Consider the following 20784-nt stretch of genomic DNA (forward strand, 5'->3'; position numbering starts at 1 on the left):
CAAAAGTCTAAAAAGAACCATTTTGATGAGATTAATGTACCTATTAATGATTTCATCTTGTGGCAAGTATGCTCCTGGATAATTCTGGCCATTAGGAGCGACTGAGCCTCTTTTTTACAGTATATTGGCACAAAATTATAATGAATACTCTGAATATATTAAGCATTGAAACTAAACTGAACATTGATGCGATCTCCTGAAACACAGGTCATAGCATCACTCATGTCGTCACCGCTACATACCATGGATTCCAAGGAGTATATACTCCATTCCAAGGAGTCTCTGCCTCCTCTGTTTCATCTCGATGTGGGATTACTGTAAAGCTCTAGCTCAACGAAGGTAGAACAGGGAGGAGTGTAAGCCCCATATGGTCCAAAAATCTTATGGCAGATCTGCTCTGCATGTGCTTGAACCATCACGGTCAAGGCAGCTACACATGGCAGGCTGTAATCCTACCTTGGCGCAGATTTCAGAGAGAAGGACAAAGATCTCTCAAAGATTTCCTAGCTCCTAGCTTAAGATTTAATGACCATCTTTGTGTATATGTGACATAAATTCATTATAATTATCTCTTGCGACTCCAGTAATGTCTAGGATACAGCATTAGATCTTAGGCTGCCAACCTATGTACAGTATATGCTAGTGGTTTACAGCAAGGTTGGTCCTGAGGAACATCTATGGGATACCAGGATGAGTAAAGGCAGTTATTCCCATTAGAGCACCGAGATGGAGCAGTGGTTAGCATTAGCTTGGTTCACAGAAAGAAGCTCCTGGGTTTGAATCCACCAGCTGGCCAGGGCTTTTCTTCATGCACTTTTCATGAATTCTGTCTGGATACTAAATACTAGCTTCCTCTCAAATTCTAAACTTTCCATAGGTATGAATGTGAGCCTACAAAGCTGTCTGTCTGTGTTAGCCCTGCGATAGACTGATAGCCTGTCCAAGGTGTATCCTGCCTTTTGCCCTGTGGCAGCTGGGATAGACTCCAGCATTTACTGCTATAATCAGGGGTTAACATGGACTACAATGATCTGGAACCTGCAGGACCCTCAACAAATGAGTGCTTAAATCTCATTTGTTAATCTGATTGGCAGATTAGGGTAATAGTCAATACTGAGTTAGTTAATTTCTCACGTGCAGTCTGTCACTGCTTCCAGCTGATGATAAGGAGACGCTTGTTCAGTAATAAGAAAATGATGGCATCCAACGCCTTCCTTACACCAGCAAGGCATCCTTTTTCCTGCTCATTACTATAATGCATTCATGGTGCAAGTTGCAAGATTGCATTCACAAATACACTGAAGCAACTTTTCCTAAGTAGAAGGTCATCTCAAAACACCTTAACAAATATCAGCAAACACAAAGTGCTTATGTGCTGTTTTTCATACGTTGTAACTTGGTAGCTAAATGCAGATTTGCTAAATTTCCCAGGGAGAGAAAAAAAAGGTTAATGTGTGACACTTTCAGAGTTGGGGAGAGATACTGTAGAACATCTAAATAATACTAAATTGTTGTTATTCAAATGTTGCATGAAAATACTGTAAAAGACAATTTGGTTCAGTTTAGCGCAGGGTAAATAGCATTGTGGTAACATTTATAGTAATGCTACGGTGGATCAGAAAGGTCAAACACACTGTAGCTTAGAAAAACACCAGAAAAATGGTCCAAAATCACTAAAAAAAAAAACCTGAATAAATCTCACAAAACACAACACAAGTGCGTTTGGGGATAGCATAATGTGTGAGCAGCTGCAGAAGTGACAAATAACAGTAGGTCGCTAATAGCAAACATGTGTCTAGAGTATTTTATGATTCATGTGATTAAAACATTTAATACCTGCATCTTTTTCTCCCTCACCATACTGGTGAAGCCTCCACTGTCACGGTTCTGGGTCGGTTCGACCCAGCATTTTGAGTTCTCTTGTTTTGGTTTATTTTTGAATGATCGTTTTGTTCGCTGGTGCTTTGTTGATTGTTATTATTATTTATCTATTGTTTCTGTGATTCTGGTTTTGGTTTTTGCTCTCAGGTTTTGTGTTCTCATGTTTGGTGTGGGTTTTGATCTGTGTCTAGTCTTTGTGTAGTGATTTCTTGTTTCCTGTTTTATTGTGAAGGTCTGCGTCTCATGTGAGTGTGTTCAGTTTTACCTCCCTTGCCTCATCTCGTTAATTACTCCCAGCTGTGTCCCCCACCTGTGTGTAATCTCCCCTGTTTCTCTGAGTGTATTTAAGTCGTGTCTTCTGTCATAGTAGTCGCTGGTCCGTCTGTGTATCCACCGTGTTTCATCTGTGTGTTCTCCCTGCTGTCCATCATCACTTACCTCTGCTCATCCTCCTTCATGTTCATGTCCTGGTTTGTGTTCAGTAGTTTAGTTGTTCTCAGTTTAGATACTCTTCAGTCCCGTTTGCCGTTTCTCTATTTGCATTTTGTGTCCAATAAACCACCTTCTCACCTTCACGAGTGCCTGCGACTGGATCCTCCTTTGTTATCTCCACGCGGCTCATCTCACTCGCCGTGACATCCGCTTCTTTTAAACATGTCTCAGTGCAGTCCTTCGCATGTTCTTCGCATTGAAACAGCTTTTCCATCACAATCTTTTCTTTGTGTTTTGTGAGGTTTTTCTCTACTTCTATTGTATTTTATTCAGCTCCATTGTGTTTTGCGAGCTTTTTCAGCATTTCTTTTTTATTTCATCTTGTTTTCTTAAGTCGCAGTGCATCTGACATCTCAGGATTACCGTATAATTCACAATGCAAGCTGTGCTGTTTGTGGTCAACGTGAAGCTATATGACGGCTAGAAGATTTCAATGTAAATTTAAGCTGATGATGTTGATTAAATTCATTCATCAAACTTTAACTTTTATTGTAGTTTCATACATACAAATCCACAAAGGGCTGGTGTGTATATACATATATATATATTCAGTTTAAACTGTTGTCTGCGATTATCCTGAAGATTAATGTTTTGACATGTTGCCAGTGCAATGCAGTGTGACATTCTACTTATGACATTTTGATTTTTCTGCTGGAGGTCATCTAATCCCTGAGCAGCTCAGGGCAAGCCCTTTAGTTATCATTTCTGCAGCTGCATTTGTTATCTGATGTACCAATGGGTGCAAGGTTTATTCCCACGAGCGATGCTCCGTTCTGTGATTGCAATTCCAGTCACATCACAATGTTCAGTTCAAGGAAAAAAAAACAGAAAAGGGTAAACCACTGAGTTTTTCTTTTTTCTTTAATAGACAGAAGGAAATAGTGGCTGGAATAACCTGCCCATCAGTGCAGTACGTATGTGATAAGAATTAATATCACGGTGGTTGGTGAATTATAAAGCGTTATAACTCATTATTTGTCCACATTAACATAGTACATTAAATTAAACTGTTTACCACAGAATACAGACAGCAATTTACTGGTAGATAATATTAGATTTAGATAATATTCAAACCTCGTGGTTGGAGGTTTTGAAATTGAGTGCTTCACTTTTTTCATAACATTCAGTTTTTTTCTTTTTTAGTTAAAATTCCAGATTTACCTTTGAGTGTCAAATCTTTTGAGATTTGTAAGTACAAGATGTAAGCAGAGCTGAGTGCACACGGGGCCAAACTGTCCAATGACAAAACAGGGTTTTCCTGGAAAGCCTTTAGAAGAGCAAAGGTCTAGACTGCCCTTGTGGAAAAAGAACTGGCAAAGGTTTTAGAGAGTACAGATGCTTACCTTTGCACTTTTTATTGGTCTTTTAAGAAAACATCTGCATATAGACAAAGTCTGAAAGAAGAAAACCTGACAGCAATCTACAGAAAGCAGTGAGGAACAGAGGTGGGACATAACCAAGTACAAATACTTTTTACTTGAAGCTTTTACTTTTTTACTTTTTACCATTCCTCCCCACACTTTTAAACAAATATCTGTACTTTCTACTCTCTACTTCTATAGCATTTATACTCTTTCAGCATTCAGCAAACATCAGCAAACACACAAACTGTGTGTGTGCAGTTTGTCTCACAGTGTGTTACTAGCTAAAGGTCCAGCTGCTGTATTTCACAAGGTGACATAAGTTCACTCAGAGATGGAGAAAGATGTAGAAAGGCAGGCGTGTTGGATTTGTATAGGATGTGTTTTTATAAAACAGACTAAGCTGTGCTAACTTTGTGTTATTCAGACGTGGCATGAAAATACTGGGTAGTTTAGTGCAGGAGAAACGTTTTAGTTTGCAGTATTGTGGTGAATTGACAGTAAAGCTGTGTTGGACTGATACACAGTGTCTGTGGTGCTCATGGTCAGAGTTAGACTGCATCAAGTGTAGCAGAGATAAAGCTGCATTTAAGCAGATGATATTTAGATTAATTAACTGAATGGCAACTTTATATCAGCTTTATGCTGACTAGTGTAAAGATAATATAAACAGTATAGTGTCAGTGTCGGGGATGGACGTCAGCCAGGATAGCTCGTGAAACTGCTGACAGCTTGGATTCAGCTGTAGAAATCCAGAGCAGCAGGTCAGCTGATCACATCAAGTACAGAAGGAGAATTTACTGAAGCTCACATTAGAAATTATTGTGAGTCGTGATTCTTTTCCCTGTGCTGAGACACTACACAGATCTCAGGGTTCGCTCACCTGCACTGTAACCCCTGACGTTACTCATTTCACTGTTTAGGTGTTTAGGCAAAGTCAGCCTCTAACATGTAGGCGACAGAAAATCGTTACTTTTTTATTCCCTTTCACTGCAGGTGTCTTTCATGACAGATTTAAACTAATTCATTAGAATTATTTTTAGATAATAGCCATTTTTAGTAATGACTTATTTATAGTTTTGTAGCAAGGTAAAAGAGACTTCGTTAAAACAAATCACATGTGATAAAATTATTGACACTGACATTTATACTCAGCTGCATTTTGAATAAGAAACGTTAAAAAATGTTTTATTACCAGTTAATTGTTGTAGTGGTTTTCCAAAAAAAACACAGAAATACAGTATATAAGACAAAAACAGAGTTTGTACAATTCTAAGTTTTGAAGTCAGTATTTGAAATGACCATCTTTACTCTGCAACACATATTGAACTCTCTTAGGCAAGCTTTCTTTTAATTTCTTGAAGTAGTCTTCAGGAATAGTTCTCCAAACTTCTTGAAGGACATTCAAAGATCTTTGGATGTCGGCTGCCTTTTGTTCTCTGTCAAGAGGCTTCAGTAATGTTCAGGGTCTGGCCTCTGGGGAGGCCAACCTTTCATTGACTGGTTTTCTATCCAGGTGTGTCTTAACTGTACTGGCAGTGCGTATGGCACTGTTGTCATGCTTAAGAATGAAGCCACTGTCAATCAAATGGTAAAATCTGTCTGTACATTTCTGCTTTTATAATTACATCAGTGATGTCAAGATCTCCTACACCACAGGCCTGAATGATTGGTCAGTGTTAGTGGCTGAAGTAACAAAGAAAGTTCTCTGAAAATGATCAGGTATGAAGACTGAACTGAAGAGGGGCAAATTAGCCAATGACCAAAGAAAATCTTTGACAGGTATCGAGAAAGCCAGCTCAAAACCATAAAAAATGACAAGCAAGTCTGAAAAATATAAAGAAATGAGCTGTCCAAGATGTACCCAACCTGTTGCCCTATGATTGACAAGTTAGGTTCTAATCCCTTTAGATGCATGGATGGATCGGTGCGAGGGATCTGCAAGTCTGGGCTACTTATAAGCAAAATGAAACATTACATTAAAGGTTTCCTCACAGAGAGACTGTGCTTTCACTTTTAGTAACAAACCAGTTTCCAGCGTTCCTGGGTTGAGTCTAATTGTGAAGCATTTTTGCTACGCAGAAAAAAGTTGTAGATATTTAACCAGTTCAGAGACTACAGAGTGGGTGAAATGTTGATTGCTTTAAAAATTGTCACAAACAGGAAAGAAAGCAGCAAAAGATCACCACAAGAAACAATGTCAAAAATGTTAAAGCAGCACAGACAAAATTACAGGTGACAGTTTTTTAGTAGTTTTTTTTAACACTGTTTCACTTCACTACAAAGACTTTTTTTATCAAACCTGTGTCTTTTCCAGGACTGAGCGAAGAGAACAACAACAGCATAAACCTGAATAAAAGCAGTCACGTTATTATTATTCCACTTAATTTTCAGATAAGAGTACACAGCTGTAGATATGAATCTCTAAATCTCTGCGTAGCACCAGTGGACTACCAACACACCACCTTGACTTTATCCAGTGTAACCAGTAGTAATTTAACAGTGTTAGAATTTGCTATCATCCTGTACTTACACTTGTGGTTCTTTAACCATTCAGTTACATTTTCATTTTAACATCTCAACCAAGGTGAGTGATCTATGCAGATGAATTGACTGTCTGAACTTTAGTCCTCAGTAAATGTTTCATATACTCTGAACTGGAAAAGCATCATTTTTTCCACTTAGGAAGCCAAGATTGTGCTATAGTTACCATAGTTACAGCAAAATCAAGTGAAGATGTGACTTTATTTATCATTCAAGCGCATCAGCGTTTTTGCAGCTGTGAAATTATGATTTGGCTTCAGTGGAAAAACGCAAGTTTCCATTCATGTGACCAGACTGGCTTTTCAAAGCACAATAGTCCCCAGTGTGAAACCTGCAGGAGATGGAGACTCTCTAGTTTGCATTTGAAAAATGATGGAAGGAGGCATGACAGTATGAGTTTCAGCACAGGCAGCGAGTGCACAGAAAAACTCAGCACATCCACCCAAACACTTGCAAAGTCGAACCAGATTACACAGGATGGGGAGAAAATCTTGTCTCCCCAGCTCAAGATCTCTCCACCGCTGTTTCCCTGCTTTCACGAGCATCACCCTCCACATCCTCCCACACTTCCCAAAAATATGTCATTTGCATTTATTTTTCACTTTTTTTACACTCACCGAGAAGCCAATTATGTGAATCTCCCTCATTCACTCCTTTTTTTTGTATATACGACGAGCGTCACCATCTTTGTACAGTGAAAACAAATATCTGAAAAGACGCTGTATTCAGAGCTGCCCATACAAATGCAAATTAACATCGACTGTTTTGAATGTTTGTAAGAACAACTTTTCATCGCCTTCACTGGCATCGAGGGATGAGTGCAAAGCTACACGGCTGAATTCACGTATCTTAAGGTAGAAGAAGCCGTGCCTTGTTTAAGAATGCGGAGGCTTACACGGAGAGCTTCTCAAAATTGAAACAGGCTGATTGAGATTGGTTAAGTGCTGCATTCATTTCAAAGCTGCACGCCTAGTTAAAGCTCTGCTTGCTTTCATATCCACATAAAGCATGTTATTAAGGTGAATGCTGAATTTGAAGCTTGCCAGAATATTTCCTCTGGCGTTTCACAAATTTGGAGCCTGTTGAACCACCAGCAGTTTATTTTCATCATAATACACTTTAAGACCCAGCATACTCATTCATATGTTTGGGAACTTTTATTCTAATAGTCAAGAGTTTTAAAGTTAAATCTAGCATCAGTAAAGCAAGAAAATACTAAATAGTTGTATTTTGGATTGTGTAGTAGACGGCCACTTGTTTGCAGGGTAAATGGTTACAGCAAGGATCTACATTACATGAGTTGGCTGAACATTTGCAGCTGCATGTAGCTGATCACTACTGATTTTCTTCTCCTGCAGGAAAATTAAAAATTCAGCTTCAAAATGTTCACTCTGACACTGAGCAGAAGCATCTCTTCAGCCACAATCTCTTCAACTCCCTCTTGGTTTCTAACTCTATCTTGTCTCTTTCCGCCTTTGTGTGTCTCCACTTGCTCTCAGTTTGATGTCCGGTCTGGCTGCTCTGGATGCCAAGTGCTCCAGCCGCTTGGGAATAATGACCATTTCATACTACCTGTGGACCACCTTTGTTGCTGTGGTAGTTGGCATTGTCATGGTTTACATCATTCACCCGGGTGGAGCTGCACAGAAGGAGGATTCTGAGGACAGCAAGAAGCCAATGACCAGCTCTGCTGATGCTCTGCTGGACCTCATTCGGTAAGAGACCACTAATTATTTCCTGTTATGCTCAGAGCGCTGCAAGTGTAGCGCCAGAAAATGCATAGACTATGTCAAAGAGAGTTGCCTAAGTGCTTGTTTTTATGTAGTCCAATGGAAGAAGGATGAAGGGAGTAAAAACTTTGGATTAAAGTAAGTTTGTGTATTTAGTGTCAATAGTTCAAAAGTGAGGCTTCAGAGAAATCTGAGTCATTAGATGAACAAGATGTTGGGAAAGACTTTTGTTTAACTCATTAAAATTCAGCCTCTTGTTGCTTTTTTAACCAACATGGAAATGTTGTATTTAAAAATGAATAAAGCTTAAAAAATGCTTATGTGCAATTTCATATCAACAAAGTCATGGAAAATAATCTTAAGAAAAACAATCTAGCAGAAAGAAAAAAAATCCATGGAGAAGATGGACTTTATTCCAGAGCGAATCTAATTCACATGCTGTATTGCTAATGTGCGTGTTTTGGCTTTTGCGGTTTTGCAAATGAAACAAACGTGTGTAGGATATAGCGTGAATGAAAAGCAGATTTGCTCTGCGTGCTCATGGAGGCAGAAGTCAAGGAGGTGCTTGAGGTCGGAGTGTAAAGCCTGGAACCTTATGTGCCAGTGGGTTATTGTGCTAAGCTAATTAGTGCTGCTGAAGGGCCGGGTTGTTGTGCTAGAGATAGACCTGAAACATGACAGAGACTCGCGGCAGGTCAGTAGACTAAAAGAAGAGCGGCTGAGGTGTGGACCTGTGCACAAGGATATCTGATATTTATTGTGGTTTTTTAACCTAAATGCACAGAATGGGAGGCAAACAAAAACATGGAAATGATGAATTATGAACTAATTTTGTTTTTTGGGAAAATGAACTTTTGAAAATAATATCAGGAATAAAATAGAGTTGGAAGACTCACTTCCAGTCACACTGTCAATAAGAGGGAGTAATAAACTGGCCAAGCCTATGAAATCCATCTATGACCTGATCATGTGCAGTGGTGAAGCTTTGTTGTTCACAGATTCTATGTGTGTGTGTGTGTGTGTGTGTGTGTGTGTGTGTGTGTGTGTGTGTGTGTGTGTGTGTGTGTGTGTGTGTGTGTGTGTGTGTGTGTGTTTGAGGGGGGGGTTACAGAGCACAGCTGTGCTTTGGATTTATCCCGCAAAGCTTCTTTACAGCCTTCATCTATCATGCAGGCCTGCTGTATCACTCGACTGTCAATGCTCGTGTGTGAATGTGTTGGATAAGCATCTATAATGAGCATGCTATGTAAGAATATGTGCATTCTTGGATTTATTAGGGGAACCCTGGGGTCAGAGTGTTTCATTAGCCAGCTTTGCTCTGATTGGATATCCCGCTGGTCCGATCTGTGCAGGATACTCACCGCAGTCTTGTGACTCACTCTGCAATGTTTCTGGAAATCTTTGCCATATGGTTTTTAACGTCACTCTTCTTAATGTACACGTACCCAGATGCAGTGTGGCTTTTAATCTCACTGCATCTTAAATGTGATGTGATTTCTGATTGTGGTTTAAATTCTGTGTCACTGTGGGATTTACCAGCAGCACTAATACAACGCGGACCTTGGACAGTAGTCTCTTTGCAAAGAATACTACACAGGCAGTAGTCTGCACGTAAACAAAAGGCACCTCATAACTCTCCTGTATTTATTAGATCACTCACTCGTCATTCATTGTGCATTTAGTGATCCCAGCAACTCTTGACTTAAAAAACAAATACTTTATTAGTTATTAGTCATGTTTGTGTAGTATCTGGGATTTCCTTCCTACATATCGTGGAACAGCAATGATGTGCTGTGAGAAATCTGACTTTGTCTTCTGTCCTAAAGACACTGTGGCTCAGTGGCTTGGTCACGTTTTAGGTACACCTGTTCAACTGCATCTTAACATAAATATATAATCAGCATATTAGATGGCAGAAATTCCATGCATTTTATTTATACAGTGCCAGATGGTAAATGGTCTGATTCTTATATAGCGCTTTTCTACTCTCTCGGAGTACTCAAAGCGCTCTATACAACATGCCACATTCACCCAATCACACCCATTCTCACAAGCACTTTATCTATACTTAGTGCTATCTAACTACATTCACACACATTCATACTCCGATGGATGCATCGGAGAGCAACTTGGGGTTAGTATCTTGCCCAAGGATACTTGACATGCAGACTGGAGGAGCCAAGGATCAAACCACTAACCTTCCAATCAGTAGGTGACCTGCTCTACCTCCTGAGCTACAGCCACCCAACAGATCACAACAATAGTTGCCTCAAGGCGCTTTATATTATAAGGTAAAGACCCTACAATAATACAAAGAAAACAAAGAAAATCCCAACAATTGTATGACCCCCCCTATGAGCAAGCACTGTGGTGACAGCGGGAAGGAAAAACTCCCTTTTAACAGGAAAAACTCCCTTTTAACAGGAAAAACTCCCTTTGAACAGGACCATCATTTTTGTTACAGATAATTCATGAACTAAAGCATATTTAGCTTTTTATATAACTTCTATTTAAATAAAAAAGAATACCTTTTAAATACCTGACCCTCCTCTTCTGTCAGGATATAGTGCTACTAGACACCTGTCGCTGTGTTGTCTCAGCTCTTAAATCAGTGGTCGAAACTGAATTACAGAAAAAAACTTATTTAAAAAACACCAAACTTTGACAATTAAATTACAGTGATCACGATGCAGGTCTGCTCACTTACTTTATATTCATCTGTGGTCTGCATGAACGTGGGGCCAATCCACATCCCAGCTTACACTGTGTAAGGATACAGTGACTCATTTGCTATTTATTACATGACAAAAACAGAGAGAGGACTAGTCGTATTAGTCATACTTAGAGTTTATGATGCTCTATCAATAACTCATCCTGGAAATATATAGTCATTAACCAACGTATCTCATTTTAACTTTGATCCTTTGAATGAGTTTGTCGGACAACCTTTCATTTCACCTCGATGGATGTTGGGCATCTGTTTTCCTCTCCAGAAAGAGATTGTTCTCTATTTTCTTCTGTCCCCATTCTGCCTGCTCCTCTGTCTTCACATTTCATCCTTCCTTGCACCTGAGTCCACTCTGTGGCAGCTCAAGAACTGAAGAACTCAATATCCTTTTCTTCAGAGATATGAGATACGAGGGCTTTTTTAGAGCGGTTAATAAAATGTACTATAGCGTGTGTGGAGCTTTCAGGGTGGAAATAAAGGACAATGTGGAGATTTTCATTTGTCAGGACTGATAGGACTGATGCAGAAAAGTCTATTTACCAACAAAGCAAACTTTCAGTGTAATTTTATTAGAGTAAGACTTCTTGCACAGTAGTAATGATGCAGAATCCATAAAGAAGCTGTCATCCTTCTTTGAATTTCTGATTTAATCAATTCCAATTTCACAGGGAGGAGATGTACAGGAAAGATTTACCCCGTAATATCAAAGCCAATATAAAAAAGAGGAGATACACAGAAAAAGCTTTTGTTAAAGCAAAGCTTATAACTGTTCCATTTCTCTGATTACAGCCTTGCATTGATTACATTTCTGGGATGTTTAACCTACATTTTACTTTGGATCCATTACAATGCGTCTGCTATTCACTGAAAGATATTAACAAATTCCCTAAATTCTCTTTTATAGCAACATGTTTCCAGCCAACTTGGTCCAAGCTACGTTTCAACAGGTAAGCTCAAATGCTGAAAGCATAGATTTCTGTTACCCCCTAATCTTTAATCTAAACAGCAACGTCTCTTTATATTATCTTCTATTGTCCATTTATTTCAATGCATTTGCAAAAAGAATAAAATTAATCTGTTGCCGTGCGAGAATGCAAACACGAATGAGTGCGTTTCATTATCATGTAAGAATCTGGTATGTCACGTTCACTGTGCTCTGTTTTGGTTTCAAGTATCGAACCCAGAGAGTCGCAGAACTCATCCCCAAACCGACAGTCGCTCAGCTCCTGGATGAGACAACCACGCGGAGGGTCTACATTTATGGCATCCAGGATGACAATGGCACCGACACCCAGAACTTCTCTCTGGATCTAACACCACCTCCTGATGTCATCGTGAAAACATCTCCCGGCACCAGCGAAGGCATGAATGTACTGGGGATCGTTATATTCTCTGCAACCATGGGTAGGTGTTTGACATGAATCCCACATGCACTAACATCCACAATGCACATGCATAAATATATATCTCAAAAAAGCAAACTTAAGTGAGGCCTCAAAGGGCCGATGATTTTGGTTTCCACCCACCATTGGTTCAACATCTTCATTCATTCTGTGCTGTGCAGGGAACAAACAAATGTTTCCATTCTTATCACTTAATACTGTTGAAAACATCACTGCAGATGCATGCTTGCATATTTTTTTTCCTTTTCCCGTTCAGGAATAATGCTGGGAAGAATGGGACCCAACGGAAGTGCTTTGGTCAACTTTTGTCAGAGTTTGAATGAGGCGGTTTTGAAGATTGTTGCCATTGTCATTTGGTAAGAGCAGTATTTTACAAGAAACCCCTAACAAAAGAAAAGTAACAACATTTGTGAAGTTTTACTGATCAACTATAACTAACACTGATAAAAAAAAAACCCTGCACTGTTTGCCATTCACTCTACAGCATGTTAAATTTGAAATATTCTGATATTAGTTAGATCAGACTTTTTCGTATTTAGGTAAATGTCTCAACAACAATTGGATGGATTACAAAAAAAAGGTGAAACAGACATGCCCCACTTTAAAGCCTTCATCTAGTGAAGGTTTATTGTGACGATGCTAGACTGGTCATTTATTAGCCTTTTATCTGTCCACTACTTGCAAATGTTAGCATCCTACACATTATATTAAGATCATAGGTCCTTGAAACTAGTAACCACCAGCATATTAAAATTGTTTGGATTAAATATGTCAACATGCTAATATTAGTATCACTGTGTTCAGCAATCCTTCCCTCCTCCTTTCTGCAGGTATTTCCCCTTTGGTATTGTGTTTCTGGTGGCTGGAAAGATCTTAGAGATGGACGACCCTTCGGCTATGGGGAAGAAGTTGGGCTTTTATGCCATCACTGTGGTAATGGGCTTGGTGCTGCACGGACTGTTCATCCTCCCGGCCATGTACTTCTTCATCACCAAGAAAAGCCCCATAGTTTACATAAGAGGCATTCTGCAAGCCCTTCTCATCTCCTTAGCCACTTCCTCCAGGTAAAGCATATGACTTTGCAGATCTACAGGTCCTAAATTATTGTTATTATTATTATAAAGCTTGATGCGCAGAGAAATGCACACAGACTTTATTTAAAAACTGTGTCTGTAAATGAATCATCAGGACTTCTTTCACACATGTACCTACTACATTTAGTCAGTTACATTTATCTTTGATGTGAATCAGCTGGCTTTTTTCGTAGCATTTTCTTGTGGTACATATATGCAAAATAACCTCAAAGGGTCTCAAAGAAAAAGAAAGAAAAAAAATCACTGGTAAATGATACATACATATACATATATACATACATATACATTTTTCCATGCCATTAGGATGTTTCCCAGAAGAAAAGAAAACAATGATGACCACAATCTGTATAAGCCTCCATTTATGGTCCAGCAGAAATATCAACACAAAGAGAGGGCCAAGGCCAAAGAAAAATTGCTTTTATGCTCTATTAGGAACGAAAATAGAGGAAATGAAATGGATGTTTGTTGGTGATTTTTTTTTTCTGTAACCCTAACATCATACTCCACCTCAGGGCTGTCTTTTACACTGTGTTTACTGATATATTTCTTTCCAACCACGCTGCAACTTTTTAGTGTGTTTACTGCATTTAAGTCCACGGTCAATGCCACAAACATGTGTTCAGAATAGCCAGGAAATCTTTTTGTTACTTGTCCTCACTAAAGCTAACAATAACAGTCACGCTGAGCAGTGTCACATCAGGGGTTATAAACTCATTAAGTCGACAGAGGTTTATTGAATCGTGACCAGTGTTTGCAGAGTATGACCAAACACAGAAAAAAGAGTAAGCCAGAATCCCAAACACCTACAAGGAGTTTGAGAATATATAAACCAGTCTAAAAGCAGCAGCACTGTGTTTCTCAGTTGTTAAGTTTACCTTTTTTCTTTCAGCTACAGCTCTGGTGGTGTTCTGAGAAACTTTAAGGACTGTAAATGTTTGCTGCCTGCAGGAGAAAACAAAAAGAAAGCAAGAAATGAAGTCCAGTACACTAAAAATCATTTTTCTCTTAGTAGTGCACTAGGAAAGAAAGATTTTATATTGTCTCTAAAGGAGAACTGAAGACCCTCTCACTATCTCTGAGGTCAGTCGGATCTTCCAGGAAGGAATAAGGATGATATTTTCCAGTTAATTGATCGCTTAATTTGTTCAGTTTATCATTTGTTGGTTTGTGGCTAAATGAAAGAAAGAAAGAAAGAAAGAAAGAAAGAAAGAAAGAAAGAAAGAAAGAAAGAAAGAAAGAAAGAAATACATCTAAAAACCTAAATCTTCATCCAGCATACTTGTATTATTTCCTTGCTTACAGGTTCCCACTTTACACAGAAAAATAGGAGCTACTTGCTTTATTCATGCTTTTATTGGGTTTTTTTGTCAGTGGCTTGAACCCAAGAGACATTTCCTGCTATAACACAACTGATTACACTGCCTACTTTTTCTTTCCCTCCTGCAGCTCTGCTACGCTGCCTATCACCTTCAAGTGCCTCCTTGAGAACAACCATATCGACAGACGCATCATCCGCTTCGTGCTGCCAGTCGGGGCCACCATCAACATGGATGGTACGGCGCTCTATGAGGCCGTGGCAGCCATCTTCATCGCCCAAGTGAACAATTACGAACTGGACTTTGGGCAAATCATCACCATCAGGTAAGGGGCATCACAAGTCAAAAAATCTGACTCATAATGGGATGTAAGCAAGTAAATGTGCACAGTTGAAGTTGGTGGATCAATCCAAACATCAATAGTACTGATACCAACGCTGGTACTGGTATCGGATTGATACTGGTGCAATAGGATCGATATTTCGTTCAGTATGTAGCTCACTGAGTTGTGTTAAATAAAGCGTTTTGGGGGGAAATTAAACATTTTAAACAACAGAAGCTGACCCAAGGTGCTTTAGAGACAGGCACACTTACATTTCAGTTATCCAAAAAGTAGAAGAAGGTGAAAGGTGTGACTATTCACTTCTTAAATCACGACACACTGCTCTCCACTACATGCTCTTATAGGTTAAAAATACTGGTACCTGGTATCTGCAATCCTGGCCCTGTATTTACTTGGTATCGGATTGATACTAGCATACTAAACCATTTTTTAACAGCTGCTTCTATAATTTCACTCACTTTCTTGCATGGCTTAAATAAATGTATTGGAATAAAAGAAGAGATTGCATTGTACACATCAAATGTTAGCGGATAGTGGTTGTGGACAACAACGTAGAGTTTAAACACATTTGCCTATATGCACACTCCAAAATTATTGTTTCCGCTCATAAACATGAAGGAAAAAGTTGTAGGTAAAACACAAATGAAATATATAAAATCAGAGGTTTATTTATTAAAATATTTAATCATTAAGGAAAAAAGGTGTGAAGTACATTTTGACCTGATTCCATTAAATGTAACATTTTATATTATATTTATTTTACAAAATTACACAGAAACTTTATGTGTAATCCAGCGTTTTGGACTTAAATAAGTTTTTGAGTGTAGAATTGATTCCTTGGGGATCTCCTCTTTGCCTGAGACTAAAGGTCAGGATAGTTCAAACTACAGATTCTTTAATCAAAATTGAACCTTCATGAAGTCACAGTGGTAAAATTCAAATTCATTTGGAAATCTTGTCAGGCTCACCTCCAGATTTGTAGTAATTGCTAAGAAAAAAGGTGTTTTCATTAAACGCAGATAATTTATCTTCTTTCTGTCAGCTGGTGTGCAGATGTCTGTTAAAAGGTACTAAAATCCACCACTACAAAAACTTAATTAAACACTGATTTACTCAGATTTATTTAAGTCGTATTTAAAAGAAATCTCAGAGAAATTATATTATTTTATTGTTAAATTATAGAGTTGCCACTTAATGCCTGAGAATTAACTCTGTAACTGGGAGCCTGGCACTGATTGGGAGGAATTATAGAGCTATTACCGAACCACTTAATTTATTTCTTGTCTTAGTATAATTCAAAGACATGGTAAGAAGTTGAATTTCTCTTAATTTCTCTTAATAAAACAGAATTTTAAAAATATGTTACATTCAACAACGAGATATTTATATCTCAGCAGTCGGGAAGAAAAAGGTCAAAAATGAACAGCAGGCATGTTTTTGGTGCTCTGTCTGCAACGTGAATAATAACGTCACACATTCAGTTTAATTCTGAATTAATAAAAATATTGTGGGATTTACTAGATACACATATATGTAAATGTCACAAAGATTACGCCTCATGTGAGCTTCTTAGTCTGATCTGATTTCTGCTAAATCAGTCTGGAAGCCCTGGGGAAAGACAGACATACAGAAAAAATATTGACAGGCCTCATCCTACCAACACCACAGCTCTGTAATATTCAGTCAAAAGTAAGCAAACCACCACCAACCCCTCCAGGCTCGGGCTAAGGGAAACGTCCTGTCCCTCCTCTGAATCGATGTCCTACTGTAATAATGTTAAGAGCAGACCTCTTCATGGCTGCAGTCTGTGCACACTCCCTCATAATCCCTTGGCAGTAAAACCCATATGACCTGTATTACTCAGCTCCCTTGTCACGGAGAATTATAATATTTTTTTTCCCCCTCTGCATCCTGTTCGCGCGGTTTGGCTACTGACCACGTAGCTGCTCCATCTGCATGCTAGCCCAACCTGAACCCCAACCTCTTGTTCTTTCCAGGAGAAAGCTGTCAAATTGCACTCAAAAGTCTAGAAGCTTGGACAAAACTGTCACTGTCCCAAAATATTTTAATTCTTTCTCCACAGTAGTGGACAAGGCATCTGAAACTTTACATAACTAAAATATGTAGTTCTACAATTAAGATTGTTATATAATATATCATTTTGTTGGATTAGCAGTGCAGCAGCATTTAAATGGTTGCAGTAGAGACAGATTGTGCTATTTTTCATAGGTACAAACTGCAGATGAGACGCTGCTAAGCTTGTTTCTCTGTGAGCTGAAAAAAATGGGTGGTAGGAAAGATGCTCTCTGCGTATAAATAGTTTAAAAAGAGTAACTGATACTAGATACTAGATACTTTCTTACTGGGAGCATATACAGGCTTTAAAGAGAAGCTTGTGATCGTGACAAGAAGTCATGTACACGGGTTTCCAGAAAATTTTTAAATTCTAATCCCGTTCCTTTGGGATCTTCAGATACTGTAAAAACTTTACCACGATTCTTGTTTCAGTTTGTTTTTTATTGTTTGAACATACATAGTTTTTGTTTACTTCTTATTAGTTTCAGTTTTAAATTAAGTGTATTCAATTACTTTGTCAGAGGTAAGACTTCGTAAAATGTTCCAATAAAAACACAGAACTTTTTCAAGCACCTGTGTCACAGTGTTATCGACATCTAGCGTCTCAATAACTAAGTCCATCAATGCCTCATCAGACAAGTTGTATTAAAATTTAACAAACTACAAAAATACTAAAACATCCCTGTATTCTTATTACGCTTTGTTTTCTAAGATCACAAAATCGTATCAGTGTTAAGCTTTTAGTTGAGTCTTCTCTTTGCCACATTAGTTAATTTAAATGTTTTCACATCTAGCTTTAATTTAGTTTAGGTTAACTGTAATAACCTCGCTGTCTACACAGATGACTAATTAATATTGTGCTGAACACAGTCCAAAAGATTCAGTAAACTACATCAGTGTCTGCTGTTTACTATCATAGTCAAGTGGCTAACAGACGTTTTCACTATCCCTACTAATTGATGTTATCTTGTTGTATCTCTTTTGTGGTCAGTGCTATCCTCTATGCTGTTGCATGCTGGGGCAGCAGGTTGAGGGTCACAGACACCAACAGACTAAATAAACTGATCCACAAGCTCATTAATGTTGTGGGGACGGAGCTGGACTCCGATAGGGTGGTGTCTGAGAGGCAGATGTTGTCCAAGATAAAGACAATGTTGGATAATAAGTCCCACCCACTCCATGACGTGTTGGCTAGTCACAGAAGCACGTTCAGTGAGAGACTGAGATTACCAAAAAGCACCACTGAACGACACAGGAAATCATTCCTGCCCGTGGACATCTCCCTGTACAACTCCTCCATATAAAGCACTGTAAACAGTGCAATAGTTACACACACTCTTTTCTACTCTGGAATATCTTGTCAATTTTCTTGATATTTATTTATAATCACCTCTGTTAATCCTTGATTTTTATAATTGAGTGATCTGTATATATTAGTGTTATTTCTTAAGTGTGTAAAATCTGTAACATAACGTTACTATTTTTACCATTTCTTCTTGGAGCAACTGTAACCCACATAATTTCCTTAGGGATTAATAAAGTATTCTGATTCTGACTGTTTCAGGATGACCTGCCATTATCCAATCACACATCTGCTTACCTGCATCTTTTGCTCGTTTCTCCTCCTCTTCTTTTCTCTTTTTTTTCTAAACTGAGCACCTGATGGCTTTGAACTTTTCTTGTCCATCTTCCATTGGTTTTAATTTTGCACTCCAGTATGAACACCCATCCCCCAACCTGAGGATCACCACAACATTACCCTAATAGACCTACACCTTAGTTCACAGATTCGCTTTATCTAGGGTTTGTTTTCTGGGATTTCGCACAACCCAGGAACAAATCATGAATACATAATGGGCTTGGATTTACAACATTATGAATGAAATGTGCTTTACTTGGAAGCAGCACGGCCCCCCTCCCCTTTCGACGGGTTGTGTGTGAGACTTTAAATCATGAAACTGTAAATTTTAAACTGTTATTGATCCCTTTACCCTGAGTCCTAAAGTGTATACTAATTTTCTTACTCTTCTTATATTTATTGTTTGTTTACCTGCACTGCTTTAACTGGAGCCTCGTCGCCTCGTCTCTCTATATACTGGACTGTATGTAGCAGAGATGACAATAAAGTTTACTTTGACTTCAGCAGCAGGCGCACTGAGGGCTCTCGCGCTCACTTTTCGAATAGAATTTCGAAAAAACATCGTTGCAAATTATAAGTCTGTATCCATAATGTCTGGTGTTTTCATGTTTGTTGTTTTGTTTTTATTTTGTTTTATTTTGTTATATTAGATGCTGCTCCAGCCAGCCAGAGAATCCCCCGCCCTCTCCTCACTGTGCCGCAACTGCAAGCAGCAGGCGCACCCCGCAAAGGGAGGGCGCCCTTACTCCCAGCAAATGGGCGATAGAAAGCCGATCGGTGCCTATGCCATTCCCAAAATGCGCTGGCTGATGTCGGGGCAGCATGAGCACGAGCAAAAAATTTTTTGCAGATGCCGCCCTGGGTAACCGCCCATGTTGCCCATATCAAGAACCGCTACTGGCTACACTAATGCTTCTTAATTTGGTTAGCAAGCTAAATCCATTAACTGTGCAGGTGCAACAGACATGTGCACACATATTGGTTAATCAGAGCCAAGTAATAGCAAAATATTACTAAAATACTATCATTTTTTTTACTGAGCACATAGTCATTAGCATTATCATTATAATTATCTGCATCAAATAGGTAAAAAATGATTGTAAAACCAGATAATTGCAATAAAATGCCACAAATGCGAGGCCCAGCAGAATCCGCTGTGCTACAGCGACTTGGCTGGGACACATGAGTCAAAGTTACCATGACACACCAGAGTCATCTAGAAGAAAACTATTCATAGAAGCAAAAACCACGTTTGTACTTGACTCTAAACATGCATTTTAATCAGTCTATAGGAGCCTATTCACCCTAATCCTGACGCTTTTCATATTAAGTGAATTCAGAGGTGGCAAACACATTTTTAATGGTGGCTGTCTGCTGCCATGCATACATTTTAACGTCTAATATAATTTGGAAGATTAATAAAAATAGAAATTAGCCAGTTCAAATGAGTGGGAATCAACTGTGGGAGTCGCCAAAGTGCTTGCTCATAGGGGGTCATATGATTGTTGGGATTTTCTCTGTATCTATGAAGCGCCTTGAGGCGACTTTTGTTGTGATTTGGCGCTATATAAATAAAATTGAATTGAATTGAATTGAACTGTAGAGACCACAAATTATTTTTCTACTGTTGTAAAGTCGGACATATCAACATGGATATCCTTGTGAACTGACTCATTTTGGAGGCAGCCTCAAGTGGCCATTTAGTAACTGTTGCTTTTCACACTTCTCCTCTGGCTTCATTTCTAAACCCCAGAGGATGTAACGTGACTGCTACAAGCTCTGTTAGAAAAATCTAATTTAAAAAATATTAACCTTTTTAGGGATCTATTTTAAAGTGAGTCAGTTAGAAGCAAAAAAAAAAAAAAGAAAAGCTGGAGGTGGAGGTGGAGGCAGTTTTCTAAGAACGTGGTTATGCTGTCTAGCAATGTGCTGGGACAGTTTTTCTGTTGCCCAGAAAAATCAAAAGCTAGAAAACTGGAGCCTATTTTTTTCTACCTCTGAAAACAAGGACCCAGTGTTCACAGAAATGTTTATGTCATGCCACTTTTCAGCATCTGTCATGCTAGAGTAGAAAATGAGCAAACACTGTTTAAGGGGAGTGATGCATATTGAAATTATCTTACCATACACCGGCTTTGGATTAGTTCATGCCCTTCTTATAAGCTGATCGTGTGTAT

The 20784-nt window shown here is 38.8% G+C and overlaps 1 protein-coding gene across 1 annotated transcript in view; it reads left to right on the plus strand.

The window, feature by feature from the left end:
* The window catches only part of slc1a7a (solute carrier family 1 member 7a), a 41231-nt gene that overhangs the window by 11246 nt on the left and 9201 nt on the right, over window positions 1-20784 (plus strand). Inside the window, exons 3-8 of the mRNA XM_084912836.1 lie at window positions 7778-7993; window positions 11641-11683; window positions 11909-12140; window positions 12396-12495; window positions 12970-13203; window positions 14680-14874. Coding sequence (XP_084768962.1) covers window positions 7778-7993; window positions 11641-11683; window positions 11909-12140; window positions 12396-12495; window positions 12970-13203; window positions 14680-14874 — 1020 coding nt within the window. The remainder of the gene's footprint in view (window positions 1-7777; window positions 7994-11640; window positions 11684-11908; window positions 12141-12395; window positions 12496-12969; window positions 13204-14679; window positions 14875-20784) is intronic.

This window comes from Perissodus microlepis, chromosome 18 (assembly GCF_051167445.1).
Source record: "Perissodus microlepis isolate ML-2025 ecotype Zambia chromosome 18, ASM5116744v1, whole genome shotgun sequence".
In the NCBI taxonomy this organism is placed as follows: domain Eukaryota; kingdom Metazoa; phylum Chordata; class Actinopteri; order Cichliformes; family Cichlidae; genus Perissodus; species Perissodus microlepis.